The sequence below is a fragment of the Halichoerus grypus genome, chromosome 8, assembly GCF_964656455.1.
Source record: "Halichoerus grypus chromosome 8, mHalGry1.hap1.1, whole genome shotgun sequence".
NCBI lineage: Eukaryota > Metazoa > Chordata > Mammalia > Carnivora > Phocidae > Halichoerus > Halichoerus grypus.
The window spans coordinates 6,943,838-6,959,642 of record NC_135719.1 but is presented as its reverse complement, the minus strand read 5'-3'; the positions used below and the strand labels follow the sequence as shown (position 1 = coordinate 6,959,642).

At 55.1% G+C, this 15,805-nt stretch overlaps 1 protein-coding gene across 1 annotated transcript; it reads left to right on the top strand.

Annotated features, from left to right (window-relative positions):
- The first annotated feature begins 1,553 nt into the window (after positions 1–1,553).
- On the top strand, positions 1,554–10,803 carry AEN (apoptosis enhancing nuclease). The gene is made up of 4 exons (XM_036113417.2): positions 1,554–1,618; positions 5,747–6,355; positions 9,176–9,376; positions 9,798–10,803. The coding sequence occupies exons 1-4, from the start codon at positions 1,556–1,558 to the stop codon at positions 10,032–10,034; spliced, it is 1,110 nt and encodes a 369-aa protein (XP_035969310.1). The 5' UTR covers positions 1,554–1,555; the 3' UTR covers positions 10,035–10,803.
- The last annotated feature ends 5,002 nt before the right edge of the window (positions 10,804–15,805 follow it).

Genomic DNA, 15,805 nt, shown 5'->3' with positions numbered 1-15,805 from the left:
TCCTCAGTAATAACCCATATTGAGAACTGCCTTATTGTTTTTCCTCCCTGGAGACTACTTTTATTTCCCAGGGTAAAGCAGCAGAGCAAGATTCAGCATGAGTGTGTGCATGAGACTTTCCTTTGTAAAGCTGGAAACTCATTATAAAAGGGGAGGTTGTTATAAAAGGGGAGCTCATTATAAAAGGGGAGAAAGAGGCTGAACCTCAAGGACCCCAGGCTTGTGCTCAGGTCCAGCCCCATGGGAGTAGAGAATCTGGATATTGAGTCCCTGAAAACCCTCCGTGCCCCCAGAGTTATAGCTCTCACAAAATGTCCATGTCTGAAGACCTTCCATCCTCTTCCCTACCACTCTCTGTCCTATCGCTGTTGCCTCCTAAGAAGCTCTGGAATCTACCAGGCTCTTCATCCTCTCTACCACGCTGGCCCCCAGGATCTTATCTTGCCTGAATGTCCACAGTCATCCCTAAACCCTCTTTCTCCAGACCTAATCCATTTCTCCCTGCACTGCTGCTGCCAGAGGGAGCTTCCCCAAATGCAAATGAACCAGCTCTGGATTAAACTCCTCCTAGCTCCCCAAAGCCATCAGAAGTCTGAGTAGAAGGACTTCATCTCTCTAGTGGCCTTTTGTCCTGCTTCCTTCAAATCTATATTGCAGTCGCAAGTAGCAGATTCCTGGACACAGGTATCCCTGGCCTTCTGGGTACCTTAGCAATGCCCTCTGCTTGCAAGAGGGAGCTAGGGTGGAATCAGACTGCTTTGGTAAGGAAGGGTCTTTGTTTGGACCTTGGCTGTTTCCTCTTAATTTCTTTTAATGTCAGTTTCCTTAACTGTAAAACAGAAACAACAATAGTACATATTTCATGGGGTTCTTGTGCAGATTATATATGTATGTTGCCTGGCACACAGTAGTGCTCACATAATAAATGTGAACTGTTTATTATTGTTCTTGTTAGTATTCACGTCACGGTGAATTATCTATTACCGGGCGAGACCTTGAGCAACTGGAGATTGAAGGATTGTGCTTCTGTGTATCCCAGGGCTGAGCCCACAGTAGAAACTTAATACTTAGGAAGAAAGTATTGCAAAGGGATACAGGAAAGACTAGCGCCGAAGGAGCAAACCTGACTTTAAAAATCTTTCTTCAGTGCCCCTCATGTCTATTATTTCACTGAATCCCCATGACCTAGCGGAGGTAGAGGCTATTAATTCCCATTCTGCAAATGCGGGTGTGCCTTCTGTAAGCCGTTCCGCGTTTAGTGGCACGCAGCTCGTAGGAGGCCACATCCCGACCCAGGCAGCGGGGTGGATTGGGGCTGGGGGACACACAGGGGAACGGGACCGGGAGACACGCTCCGCTCGGGTTGGTTTACGGTTTCTTGCGGGACGGCCCGGCTCCCGGCACAAGCCACACCCCTTTAGGAATCCCCGCCCCCTCTGCTGCCCTGTGCCTATCCGCCGCGAGCCAGACTCCCGGCCAATCAGAAGAAGCGTTGGGCGGGCACTGCGGTGCGGTGAGCCAATGGGCAGGCAGCCGGAGCGGGGCTTGCCCGGGCATGTGGGAGCTGCGGGCTGCTTGGACACCACGTGCGGGCCGTAGGACACGCGCCGCGCTTCAGGTGATCTCGGGGGCCCTGCTCGCGTTGGGGTGCTCGGGCGGGCTGGCGCGGCGTGTCCCCGACCCCGGGGTCCCGCGCGCGGTGTCCGCCCCCGGCCTGCGGTGAGGGACGGCAGGGGCCCGGCCGAGCGGCTCTCGGGGCCCGCGGGTGTGCAGGCCCGGGCGCCGCCTGTGCCGCGTCCCCGCCCTGCTCGGGGGTCTGGGGCCTGCGGGGGGCGGCGCCGGGCGCTGGGGCGCTGGGGCTCCGTCTGGCGGGCTCGGCCCCGCCGCTGCGGCCAGCGAGTGACCACCGCCCGAGTCCCTCCCGGGCTGAGGCCCGGCCTGCCCCGCGGCGCTCCTCGGGGAACGCGGGCGGCCGCGGGGGATCGTGCGGGGCTCCCGGCCTCTCCTTGCCTTGCCCAGAACTTTGAGTAGCACGGGGGGATCTCAGCGAGCCCGGTTTTCTCAAATTCGGGCGCTAATTAGTACCACGGCTCGGGGATGGGGTCGCGCGCTCTGCAAAGTACAGCTTCTCAGATCCCGTTCCCCAAAATGGCAGTTAGGACGGCGTGGGCGGGGGGGCGGGGGTAGGCCTGAGGATCGGCGTTTTAAACAGACGTTCTAACTGCTTTGGCGGAAGCCCCAAACCTGGTTCCATCCTCGGTTTTAGTAAACCCTCGTTTTGTGGTCAGGGGAAGGAGACTTGGTCCAGGCCATCTAGCTTTCAGTGCCAGGGCACCAAGGAGCGGGCCTACAACCGCGTGCCGCCTTCCCGATCGGCCAGCAGGTCGGTAGCCCTGCCACCGCGGGCGACTGTGACTTCGTGGTGCCCTTGGGGCCTTTGCTCTGAGGACTCTGCTGCTGGGGTCCTTGCCTTAGGCCACAAGCCCCGCGCCGAAGGCCCGGTGGCTGCTGATCCCCAAGTTCCTGGCTGGAGGGAGGTTTGAGTGTGTCCTTACCCAACTGTTGTGTTATTTGAGGCAAACTTCCCTCCGACCTCGCTGAGCTCCCACTTGGGGCGCAGGATGGGCGGGGCATGTCCTAGATCATTAATTGTTGGTTCTGACGTGTCAGCAGGGTCAGGGCCTGTAGAAGAGGACTTGTTTTCATCCCTCGAAACACAAGGCCACTTTTTCTCAGGGAACTGAGTTTCTGGCTTCTTTGAAACCTTGCCAGCGGGGTCAGGGAGGCCACCAACCCTGCTCCCGGGCTCAGCTCCTGACCTGCAGAGCCCGGAGCCCTCTCAAAGAAGGGAAGGGGCCCTGTTCTCTCCATTGCTGGGCTAGGGCAAATTGAGGTTCTGTATTGGTCAGCTCTAATATGTGACCTGTCGAGATGAGGATGTCGATTATAGTTACATGCACTTTTAAAAGGGAGAAGGCTTCTGGGGGGGGGGGTGGATGAGCAAGCCAGGGGGAAGATGAGTCAGGATGGGTCCCTGTGCCTCGCCCTGGCGTCACCCAAGCAGCACTCCTCCCCACGCCTCTTCATCTCTGCCACTGCTGTTCAGATTCTTCTCCAGAGCTCTTCCTATAAGGCAGTGGGGATCCTGTTCCCCATCAATCCCTGGATTACACCCAAACTTTCACCCCCCTCCAGAAACAGTGGTCTCTCACTGTTCCCTCCACCCTCTCTTCTCCCCCACGACCTCCTTTTCAGATGTTCCACCAGCTTCCTTGCCCTCTCAGTGCAGGTGCTTTGCCTCCTGGACTTCGGGTCTGCATTTTCTCTGGATGCCCTTCCCTTTCTGTGCTCCTGGCAGACCTTCCTGAAACCCTTCAGCATGTCCCTCCACTGCCACCCTTCACTAACCCGGCGTTTCTGTCTGTCCAGTACTCGGACAGGTGAGTCTGTCCTTCGTTCACTGCTCCCATCCTTAGCACACCCTGGTGAGAGTCTGACGGTCTCCTTGCCACATTTCCCTGTCACCTCCAGCTCTGTCTTCCCCACCGTCTGGCAGGTAGCAGGCCCGGCTTCAGCTCCCTTCACACACTTCTGGAGAGGACCTGCCCGATGCCAGGTCCGGGGCTGGCTGTTGGCGGAGGGACAAAGACACACATGTCTCTATCCCTGCCTTCAGAGCACTTTGAGGTAGACGCTATGTAACTGTTGTCTTAAAGTGTGGTAAATTCTGTGGTTGTGCTGTCAGGCATGGAGGGATGAATTTCTTTGCTCCTCAGCTAGACTGTAAATGTCTGGGGTCAGGGCTACTGGGGTCAGGAAGTCAGTGACTTCCCTCGGTGCTCTGGAACTCCCTCAGTTGATCAGCAGACACCAATCTGGGGATACCAGCTTAGGGGCTTAGGGTAGGACCACCAGGGTGTGTGGTGGCCTGCCCAGAGTGGGGACAGAAGGTTAAGTGGTAAAAAGGGAAGAGGGACAGTTCCTCCAGCCGTGTCCCACCTTGTGCTTTGCTCCCCAGTGGCATCAGGCTACTCGTGGGCCCCTCTTCCTCAGCCCTGGGTTCCTTCTCTTTCCGGCTTTTGCCCCTCACATGGCCACCAGTTCATCTCCCTGTCAGCTGGCGGGTTACTGTTTATTCTTCACCGAGATTTAATCTCTTCCAGCAAGCCTCCCAGAATCATCCTCCAGCCTGTTCTGCTTCCCTAGCCCTTCTGACCCAGCCCTGCACACGCCTTGTGCTTTGTTTCTGTCTCTGCGGCGAGGCTAAGCTTCTCAGAGTCCAGGATCCGCCTTTGTTACTCCGTGCTCAGCACCTGGCACAGTTGGGACCTCAGGGAGCCTCAGGGCGTCTCTGCAACCCAGTGGGATGAAGGCTTGTTCCGCAGGCCTTCCTGGAGGGTGTAGAAAGAAGAGGAGGTGTGTGAGGGGGAAGAGCAGTAAGGGGAAGGTCTGTGGCTTGGGAGGGGCAGTGAGGCCGGGCCGGGGCAGCTTTGGCCTGGGAAGAGCTGGTTACCAACCTGGGGAGAGTCCTTCCCTCTCTGGGGGAAAGGGAGCAGGTAGTTATGAGCCCCGCCTGTATATGATGTATGCAGAGCAAGCACGCGTGCATTGTGTCGTCTGGTCTTCAGCAGGAAAGGGGGTAGTAGGGCCATTTCACATGCAAGGAAGCAGAAGCTCAGCACGTCAGGTAACTTCCAAAGAGCCGAGTTAAACCCTGCTCTGCCTACTTGAAAGTCCTGGTTTTCTGGTCTGTTAAAAATGTACCAGCTGACTTAGCAAGTGAGTGAAGCTTTCTAAGCACGGCCCCTCGCTCTTGGGCAGCTGCTGGCCTTGTTGCGTGGGATTTGCAAACCCACACGAACTTCACACATTTCCAGTGTCCAGTGATGGAGGGACCTGCAGACACTCCCTTTTCTGTTTCTCCTTTTTGTGAGCTGAGCCGGTTTACCAGCATACCCCTGCCTGGAGGCTGTGCTGACTGAGCCGCATGCCCGGCTATTGAAAACTGTTGTGATGAGTGAAATAGAAAATCACTGAATAAATCACCTTATTTTGGTCAACACATAACCAAAAATACAACTGTTGTGAGGCGCTCGTGCATTTTTTTCTCCAGTTTCTGAGGGTCTGTGCTTTCACAACGGATTCTTTGTTTTTTAAAAAATCTGGGATGGGGTTGCCTGGCTGGCCCAGTCGGAGGAGCGTGCGACTCTTGATCTTGGGGTCATGAGTTTGAGCCCCACGCTGGGGGTAGAGATTACTTAAATTTTAAAAATTAAATAAATTAAAAAATTTTTAAATAAATTAAAACAATTAAAAAGATTGTGTGTCTGTGTGTATGTATATATGTTTCTGTGGCCTGTATTTTCCCGTATCTGTACCTCTCTGAAACTTGTGGATGCTCATGCTCGTGCAGGTAAGCAGTGGCTCGGAGGCCGAGACCGTGGATTCTGGGCTCACATCAGCTTGTGTGTCTTCCTACCTGAGCAGGTTACTTAACCTCTGTGCTCAGTTTTCTGACCTGTGGTTCAGGTCGTTGGGAATCTTTAGTGATTCCATGTAAAGTACTTAGAACAGTGATTTGCACGGGGGCTTGACTGAGTACAAGCAAGGTCCTGGCCTCAGTGTGGGAGGTAAAGCGCAGGGCTGTAGGGCGGCGCTGCTGTGAGCCCTGCAGGCAGGGGCAGGGATGGGGCTGGCCGGGCACACCTCTCACCCAGCCCCTCTGCTCTGTGTGTTCTCTCTGCAGAGTGCCGCCCTGCTGGCAGATCGCCGCCCCCCCCAGGCCTCACTTGCCGCGAGCGGTGAGCTGACTGGGATGGTACCCCGGGAAGGCCCTGAGTCTGCGCGGTGCCCGTGCCCTTCCCTGGCTGGCCTGCACGCCAAGGATGTGCTCCGAAGGAAGCACAAGAGGAGGAGCCGACAGCACCAGCGATTCATGGCCCGGAAGGCGCTGCTGCAGGAGCAGGGGCTGCTGAGCATGCCCCCAGAGCCGCGCTCCTCCCCACTGCCCATGCCGTCGGTGGCCCTGCAGGGCACTGAAGCCACCAGCAGCGGGATGCAGCGTCCAAGGAATGAATCGGGAGGTGCCTCGTGGAGCAGAAAGCCCCCCCCCAGGGAGTCCGCGGGGCCCTGGCCCAGCAAGTGCGTGGCTATCGACTGCGAGATGGTGGGCACGGGACCCCGAGGGCGGGTGAGCGAGCTGGCCCGCTGCTCTGTGGTGAGTTACCATGGCGACGTCCTCTATGACAAGTACATCCGGCCCGAGATGCCCATCGTGGACTACCGCACCCGCTGGAGTGGCGTCACTCGGCAGCACATGCGTAAGGCCATCCCCTTCCAGGTGGCCCAGAAAGAGGTGAGGGCGGAGGTGGGGGCTTGTGTGGGTGGGTGATGGCCAGGGAAGGGCAGCCCTGGGTTTGAGTCACCACTTAGCCACTGGAAACGAGAGACTTTGGGGAAGTTGCTTAAATTTGCTGAACTGTGGCTTCCTTCTCCATAGACAAGGGTGCCTCAAATCCTGACCCATCTCCGTGTAAGGATGGTTGGGCTGTCCCATGTGATAATGTGGACAGACTGTGCCAATCGTAAGGTGTAGAACCGCTCACTTGTTACATTTTCTTTTCTTTCTTTTTTTTTGAGGGAGAACGAGTGAGAGAGCACAGGCAGGGGGAGCGGCAGAGGGAGGGGGAGAAGCAGGCTCCCCACTGAGCAGGGAGCCCAATGCGGGGCTCGATCCCAGGATCCTGGGATCATGACCTGAGCCGAAGGCAGACGCTTAACCAACTGAGCCACCCGAGCACCCCTGCATTTTCTTTTCTGTTGTAAAAGTACTATGTATCTGTTTAGAATTTGTAAGGCCCACAATCCTGTCACCTTCAGGCCTTAATGTTTCCATATATTTTCTTAGTTTTTCAGTGTTTTGAAAAAGATAAATTAGTGGTTGGGACTGCACTCATGTGCCAGGAATTCCCAGTTGTGCTTGACCGTAGGAAGCCCCTAAAGCCTTGTTAACAATCTCAGCTCTTTGTCCCCAGATCCTTCCGTGGAAATTCTCATCTCATAGCCCTGTGGGCGTGGGGACAGCTCTGATGTGTGTGTTCCTGAAAATCATGCTGTGCCAACTTGTACAACGAAAACCTCAGAGCTTATGGGGAACATGGAATTAGGAACACAACACTCAACATGCCTCCTAATAAAATCACCCCCAGGACAAAAAGCTAGAAACCTAATGACACGTGGTAGCCCCCATTTTGCACAGGCTAGATGGTTAAGACATGCGTCAGTAGTAAGGGGGGGCACTTTACCTGAAAACGTCCTGGTGGCTGCTTGTGAAAGTGGATGTCAGGAAGGTTGCGGTTTCTGTGCTGGTGGCGAGGGCCCAGGGGTTCCTGGAAATGAGCCTGGTGGCGTCAGGTGCAGGTGGTAATGGCTCGTCACACAGGTGAGCCGTGAGCCCCCTGCGGGCTGTCGGAGGCGTGTGCGTTTTCTGCCTTCCCACGTGCCTCAGGTTAGCTGCATGCAGTTTTCTTTATTCTTTCTTGCCTTTTTTTTTTAAAGATTTTATTTATTTGAGAGGTAGAGAGGGAGGGAGAAAGCACAAGCAGGGGGAGCAGCAGACCCCGCTGAGCAGGGAGCCCGACGTGGGGTTTGATCCCAGGACACTGGGATCGTGACCTGAGCCGAAGGCAGACGCTTAACCGACTGAGCCACCCAGGTGCCCCCGGGTGCAGTTTTCTTCGTTCACTTAAATGTTTCTCACGGGCAAAATCATGCATAGGTAAAGGTGAAATTTTGCATTATTCTCAAATAGTGTCCTAATATATCAATCATGTTGGAACATGCATTTTCAAAATAAGCATTATAGCAGAACTGCTTAGTGTTTCTGGGTTATTCTTGGGTTTAGGTGAATTTGGGAAATACTGGTACATGTGGTCTGGCGTCCTCCTTTCTCGCATGAGATATGGCCTAAGCATGGCCTTCAGAAAGTTTGGAGATGATTTACCGAGCGTGTCTCTCGGGCATATTAGCAGCAGGAAGGGAGGCCTGCGGCAGACCCTCTAGCTCCTTGGTGCTTCCTGGCCTGGTTGGTGGGGCTCGAGGAACAGGACCGTTTCTCGTCTGCTCAGACTCAGCCCGTGCGGAGTGTGCTTGGTCCCTTCCCACCGCATGCTGGTGGGGCGGTGTGACTGGAGTGTGGTGGCATGTTCCCACCACGGAAGTCTAAATGGCACCCTCTCCATCTGCTGTGAAAGCTGGGTTTAGTGATAAGCCGGACCTGGCCAGCAGAATCGCGCGGCGGGTGATAAGGAGAGCCGGGCTCAGTGCCGAGGGCTGGGGGGCGTTGCAGGCCTGGGGCCCGAGGAGGGCGGAAGACAGGGAAGAGAGGCGCACAGTGTGCACATGGTGAGCACTGAGCCAGAGAGCAATGGTTTCCAGGGTGGGAAGTGGAGTCCTGCACGGCCGAGGGGCAGAGGGGCAGAATCCCGAGGAGGGAGGCCGTGTCTGCTGATGCTCACAAAAGTTGCTGCTCGTGGGTTTATCTCCAGGGCCAGGCACAGGTCTGTGGACGTCAGCCAGCGGGTCTCTCAGTCACCTCCTGTGTGCTGAGCTTCCATGGAGCATCACTCGTCAAGTCAAACACGGTCCCTGGTGTTTCAGCTGAGCTGCCATGGAGGGCCGGTGGATAGACTGCCAGCACTAAAGGCGTACTTAGCAAATGTGACCAGTCCGCTCCACCACGGGAGAGAACCACAGGGTCCTCATGTTGCCGGGGCAGTGGTGGGGGAGGCCTCCTGACTGCAAGAGTTGGGTGGGGAGGGGGAGGGTGGTGAGGTCTTCCAGGCTGAGAGGGGAGAGCCTGCGCCAGCAGGACACAGTTGCTTGTATTGATTCACTAGGAGACTTAACTCCACGCGTGACTTCCTCGCACGCGCCCAACCACCCCGTGGAGAGCGCACTTTTACTGGTTAGAGGGCTGACGTGCGCCCCGGGGCATGGCAAGTCGAAGGGCCGGGCTTTGGACTTGAGGCAGCGTGGTTGAGTGTGGCGCTCGAGGTTCCCCTCTCCATGCTGCCACCCTTCGCAGGGATCCACGCCCCGGTGGTCAGGGTGGCAGCACGTGGCCTGCGCCTCCTTGACAGTGGGGCCTTCCCCCCGCTCCTTTGTCTGCTCACAGATCCTCAAGCTCCTGAAGGGCAAGGTGGTGGTGGGGCACGCGCTCCACAATGACTTCCAGGCCCTCAAGTACGTCCACCCTCGGAGCCAGACCCGGGACACCACTTACGTGCCCAGCCTCCTCCACCAGCCTGGCCTCCACACCCGCACCCGGGTCTCGCTGAAGGACCTGGCCCTGCAGCTGCTACACAAGAAGATCCAGGTGCGTGGGACAGGAGCAGGTGGTGCGAGTGACGAGGGGCCCCGGGACAGGGCAGGCAGCTGTGCCTCCAGGCTGCTTGTCATTCTTACCCCCCACCCCTCCCTGTCCAGGGGACCTGGGTAAAGCACGGTGTCCCGCACGTACGGGCAGCCCTGGGTGTTCTCTTCACCGTCCTTCGTCCCCAGCAGATCGTGACAGCCGGCCGCAGGCTTGCGGGCTGGGCTCTTCCAGACCTGTCCCCCACTCGGTTCCGGGCTCTGTCCCTGCACATCACGCAGAACCCACCTGTGGCAGCCCGAGAGGTGGGGCCTCCCTCAGGGGCAGCCAGGAACTCTTGCTTTCCCGCGTAGCACCCAGGCCCCCACCCCAGCCCACCCCCGTCCCAAGAGGACGCGTTCGGTGATGAGGGCTGTCGTCTCAGGCCGGCCAGCACGGGCACTCGTCGGTGGAAGACGCCGTGACGGCCATGGAGCTCTACCGGCTGGTGGAGGTGCAGTGGGAGCAGCGGGAGGCCGTCAGCCTCCCACCCCGCCCCGAGGACCGAGAGCCGGACAGCAGCACAGACATGGAGCAGTACATGGAGGACCAGTACTGGCCCGAGGACCTGGCCCAGGGCGCCCGCGGGGGGACGGGGGAGGCAGGGGACAGAAGGGAGTGAGGCGGGAGAGGTCCCCAGGCGGCCTCCGAGTAGAGGAGTGGGGTGCGGGGGGGCCAGCAGAGCCCTGGGCACGGCACCCCGGGCAGGGCAGGATGCGGCCAGCCGGCTGCTGGCGTCCAGGGAGTTGGGACCATCTGTCCTCTTGGCTCCCTCCACCCAGGGCTGTTGTGGGCACTTACCCCCCCAGCCCTGTGGTTTGCTAATGGCACTTTACAGACACTATGAAAATGTCAGGGGGCAAGCTTGGAGGACGCAGCGGGAGGAGGGCGTGTGCCGTGTGCCGGCGGGCCTTCCCCAGCCCCGTGACTTGGGGTAAAGCTCTCCGCTCTTACTCTCCTCTGCCTCTTCCACAGGCGTTGTCAGGTTCAGAATGAATATGTCCCTGAGCCTGTAGAGTTGAGGCCACTCTGCGGGACATTCCCTTCCTTTCTGTCTGAACTAGAACTGGCTGTTGCCATAGTAGGAACCCAGCTAGGCTGTGACGGACAGCAGCGCACCCAGGCTCGTGGGGAGGTAGCACCAGGACTCACCTGGCACTGTTCTGAGGCGGGGAGGGCGGATGAGCTTTGGGTGGAGAGGGTGGCGTATTAATTTTGACCCAACTCAGGCACAAGCCTGAGAAACAAGACAGCAGTTTGAGTTCTGGGACCCCTCTGCAAGGCCACCATGTCCGTGGGGCGAGGGCCAGGCCGGGGCAGCCGTGTCCACACTCGGGCTGGTGTCCCCTCGGGCACTTTGACCCACAGTTGCTGTGGTCATTGGGTTTTCTCCAACTTTCTGGATAGGTTCTCTGTCAGGATCTCATCTGCCACCCCTCTTTCCTTCTTTCCCAAGGGGCAGTTTGGGAGTATTGAGGTTAACCAAGAGCTCAGGTCCACACCGACCTTTGAGCCCCATCTTTGCTTGCCACTTAATAGCTTTGAGACCTCGAGCAAGGTCTAACTCTGGAGCCCGTTTCCTCCTCTGTAAAATGGGGATCATGCTACAGCCTACCTCATAGGGTTGTCCTGGGGGTCAAGTGCTGAGTGCTCAGCACTGTGCCTGGCACGCTGTGTTTTCTTCAAGGATCCGTTTCAGCCTCCTCTGGGTAACATCTGAACCACGCCCCTGGAGTTGAGTGACCGTGACAAGGCTGTCCTCACTTGGCTGCTCCAGTCGGGGCGGGCTGACGACACAGCATGGAGGTGCCCAGTCCTCGCTGCGCCCTGCGGCTGGGCGACCTCTATACACTCAGCGTCTCCCTCTGCGTGCAGGAAATGACAAGGGTTCTTATGTCAGTCTGACCCCAGCAGCAGGGCCAGGAACTCAGAGACACTACTGGAACCACACTACTTCCAAGTTGTCTGTGCCCAGCTCCCTCCCCGTCTGCAGGGCAGGGAGCCGCCTGATGGCCCGGCTCCACGCTTTGTTCTGGAGTCCTTCAAAGTGTGTAGTTGGCGCCAAACTCCCAGCCCAGCCCAGCCCAGCCCAGCCCAGCCCAGCCATAGTTTCGATTCTTTGGGCTACGGGTTGAAGGAAGATGGAGCTGCTACCAGTGGGAAAATGTACTGGGTTTAAAATCAGCTTTTTGGTAAAACCATTTGTTCTGGAATAAAACTCAATTAGAAAAGTGGGTGAAGGGGCGTTTTCTGATTTCTCAGGCTGGAGTGGGCTGGCTTGGTGGAGGGATTGTGGGGTGCTGGGGCACTGAGTCTTGCTGGGTGCTTTGGCCTTTGAGGTGGGAGCTTTCAAGATGATGCTCTGGGATGTGACAAGAACATTCTAGAGCTACAGAATTTATGTCATTTATTTTTTAAAATTTTATAACTGCCTTATTGTAGAACACAGAGTTTGTTTCTCCTGAAGCTATGTACTCACTTTTCAAGAAAATGTTTAGTTCTAATTGTGATAAAATACACATATCATGCAAGTTACCATCTTAACCATTTCTAAGTGGTGTTAAGTATATTTACATTGTCGTACCGCCAAATTCCTGAGCTTTGTCATCCTGCGAAACTAAAACTGCTCATTAAACACTAACAGTCCACCCTCTCCTCCCTCCAGCCCCTGGCCACCACCATTCTACTTCCTGTTTCTCTGAATTTGACTAGATACCCCATATAAGTAGAATCATACAGTATGTGTCTTTGTGATTAGCTTATTTCACTTAGCCTACGGCCCGCAAAGTTCATTCATGTTTGGTACGTGTCAGAATTTCCTTCCTTTTTAAGGCTAAATAATCATTTGGCTGCATAGACCACGATTTGTTGATCTCAGTGAACACTTGGGTTACTTCCCCTGCTTGGTTGTGAATAATGTTGCTGTGAATGTGGGTGTACAGTATCTTTGGAATTCTGCTTTCGGTTCCCATGGGTGTAGACCCAGAAGTAAGATTGCTGGGTCATGTGTGGTGGTTCCGTGTTGTAAGCTTTGGAGGAACTTCCATACCGTCCTTCACAGGGGCTGTACCAGTTTGCCTTCCCACCAGCAGCCCGTAAGCTTTCCAGTGTCTCCACATCCTCACCCACACTTACTTGTTTTGTTTTGTTTTTTTTGGTAGGGTATCCTAGTGGGTGTGGGGTGATACCTCATTCTGGCTTTAATTTGCATTTCCCTAACGAGTAGAGATTTTGAACTTCTTTTTGCATGTTTATTGATATATACTTCATTTTTCACTTTTTGTGTCTTTTAAAAAATGTATCCCATTAGCAATTTTGCATGACCCACATGAAATCGCTGACATTTGACTGAGACGCTTCTGCCTGCCGTCCAGGATTGAGAAATTCACACATGCGCATTTTGGAGCATAGGCCCAGCCGAGACAGATGGCTGGGCAGGAATTCAAAGGTCAGGGTGCCTGTAGGGAGTGGTGTCTGATCCACTGTTAGGAATCATCCACCCAGCCTGTGCCCTGTGCCTGGGGCCATACCCTGGCAGCCTCCGGACCTTGTACGGTCCCAGGCAGGCCAACTGAGGCAGGACGTGGGTCTTGTAAGGCTGAGAGGTTTGCCCTGAGTGACTCACCTGACCTGGGATCTGCCGGCGTGGTCTGGCCGAAGGGTGACACCAGTTAAACTGGGGAAGCAGCCCCTCTAGGAGCGGCCCCTCCCCCGCCTGCCCCTCCCCCTGGCTGGGGTCAGGGCTTCCTCCCCTGGGCTTTCACACTGCCTGTGTCTCACCTGAGTGCCCAATACCTGGGAAAAAATTCAGTAGGTCCCAGGCAGGGCTCCAGGTGCTGGGGGCCTTGCAGCAAACCAAACAAATGGGAGCCGGAAAAGTAAATGAACAAGATACACGGTTATTTCCGATGGCGCTAATTTATTCCTACAGAAGAAATCCAGAAGGGAGAAGAGGTACAGTTTTTTTTGTTTTGTTTTAAATTTTATATTATTATGTTAATCACCATACATTACATTACATCATTAGTTTTTGATGGAGTGTTCCATGATTCATTGTTTGTGTATAACACCCAGTGCTCCATTCAGTACGTGCCCTCTTTATTTTTTTTATTTTTTTTTAAAGATTTTATTTGAGAGAGAGAGCATGAGCAAGAGAGCACAAGCAGGGGGAGCAGCAGAGGGAGAGGGAGAAGCAGACTCCGCTGAGCAGGGAGCCTGACGTGGGGCTCGATCCCAGGACCCTGGGATCATGACTTGAGCTGAAGGCAGACACCCAATGACTGAGCCACCCAGTGCTCCATTCAATACGTGCCCTTTTTAATACCCATCACCAGGCTAACCTATCCCCCCACCCCCTCCCCTCTAGAACGCTCAGTTTGTTTCTCAGAGTCCATAGTCTCTTATGGTTCCTCTCCCCCTCCAATTCCCCCCCTTCATTTTTCCCTTCCTACTATCTTCTTTTTTTTTTTTTAAACATATAATGTATTTGTTTCAGGGGTACAGCTCTGTGATTTGTCAGTCTTGCACAATTCACAGCGCTCACCATAGCACATACCCTCCCCAATGTCTATCACCCAGCCACCCCATCCCTCCCACCCCCTACCACTACAACAACCCTCAGTTTGTTTCCTGAGATTAAGAATGAGGAGGTACAGTTTTATTTATTTATTTTTTTTTTTTTAAAGATTTTATTTATTTATTTGAGAGAGAGAGAGAGCGCAAGAGGGGGTAGGGTTAGAGGGAGAAGCAGACTCCCCGCCGAGCAGGGAGCCCGATGCGGGACTCGATCCCGGGACTCCGGGATCATGACCTGAGCCGAAGGCAGTCGCTTAACCAACTGAGCCACCCAGGCGCCCGAGGAGGTACAGTTTTAAATAGAGGCCAGAAAAGGCCTTAGTGGGAGGCCTGGAGGAGAGGGAGCAAACTGGGTAGATAACCTGGAGGCAGAGCTTTTGAGATAGGGTAGCACATGCCCAGGCCCTCTGGAACAGACAAAGCCAGTGCGGTGGAAGGAGGTGAGAAGGGGTGGTGAAGGCGTGGAGAGGGGCTGGCCTTTGCAGCATGAGTGGAGACCTGATCCTGCCCTACTGGCCCTAGGACCCAGAATGGGAGGATGTGGGAGGGGGGTGGGGGAGGTTTGCCTGGGCGGAGGCACCATGTGAATACACAAAGACCTCGGGTTTAGGTGTAAACGGTGATGCAAGATGAGATTGGAAAGGCTGGTGGGGCAGGTGACAGGGTCTTGGAAACTGCCCAGGAGTTGAGGTTTGCTTTCTCTTTTGGACAACAGGAAACCACTGTAGGTTCTTGAGCAAAGTGCCGTCCCAAACAGTGCAAGAGATTAGATATGGGGAAACGAAAATCTGTTCGGATTTGAAGGACAGTGTGGAGCAGGGCATGAAGGTGGCGGCAGGAAGACCCGGGAGCTGATGGGCAGGTGGGGACGGGGCAAAGGGGAAATGCGGGCCAAAGAACAGGAGGGGTGGGCATAATGTTCTGTCTGAGACCTGAGGAGACCAGCAGGGTGAAGGGATGAGATGCGTGGGGTCCTAGGGGGGTTGTAGAAGCAGAAACCTCACCCACCATTGGATCTTCAGGGGGTTACTTTTTCAATGCACATTCACATCAAGTAACACATTTTGCTTCATCTCCCTAAATCAGGGTCACAATCCTTTATGCATTTGAGAAACAAAAAGTCCCCAAACAGTCTGAATTCAAGCAAAAGTTGCTCATTCAGGATGGGAACCCAAAAGAATCTCGTATCTCAAATTCAAACCAATTGAACAACAAACATGAGCAATGCCTTAACATTTAGACATATTTCAGGACTTGATTTTATTTTTGAGGTCTCTTCCCATCAGATGTCACTTGGTGAAAACACCAGGGACCTGGGGGAATTCCTTTCCAAGCCACAAATCTTAGTGACATCTGGGGGCAATCAGATCTCACTGCTCAAAGCTTACTCCTTGTGGACTTGGGGCCGGAGGCAAGAATCTTACTGCAGTCCATGGTGACGCCTTCCTCATTGAAAGCTGGTTCTGTTTTTGTCCCAGCTGTAACTCATTCCTCTATTCAGTAAGTACTGAGTGCTCTATGTGTCAGGCACCATCGTAAGAGGTCAGAGTTCTAGCCTGGGAGGGGGTGGTGTAGTCCCTGGGAAGTGTGGCCAGGCTGGTGGGGGCTCCGTCCGGGCTTTCTTGTCCTTGTCCTCCAACAGTATCAGCCCAGCTGGAGGCAGAAGCCGTTGAGGGCAGACAGATGGTAGATTCTGAGGCACCCCCGAAGCCCTGGAGACCCTAGGGGCTCCCTCCCGGCCTCCTCGCCTTCCCTGGGTGGGGGTGGGCTAGCCCCACTGGCACCCAGCCTTCTCATGCCCTCCCTATTAATAGCCGC

Bases quoted from the DNA above. Each gene is read 5' to 3' on its own strand.
- AEN (XM_036113417.2), top strand. From the start codon at position 1,556: ATGTGGGAGCTGCGGGCTGCTTGGACACCACGTGCGGGCCGTAGGACA. The intron at 6,356-9,175 runs GTGAGGGCGGAG...GTCTGCTCACAG, and splicing joins TCCAGGTGGCCCAGAAAGAG to ATCCTCAAGCTCCTGAAGGG. The intron at 9,377-9,797 runs GTGCGTGGGACA...CTGTCGTCTCAG, and splicing joins TGCTACACAAGAAGATCCAG to GCCGGCCAGCACGGGCACTC.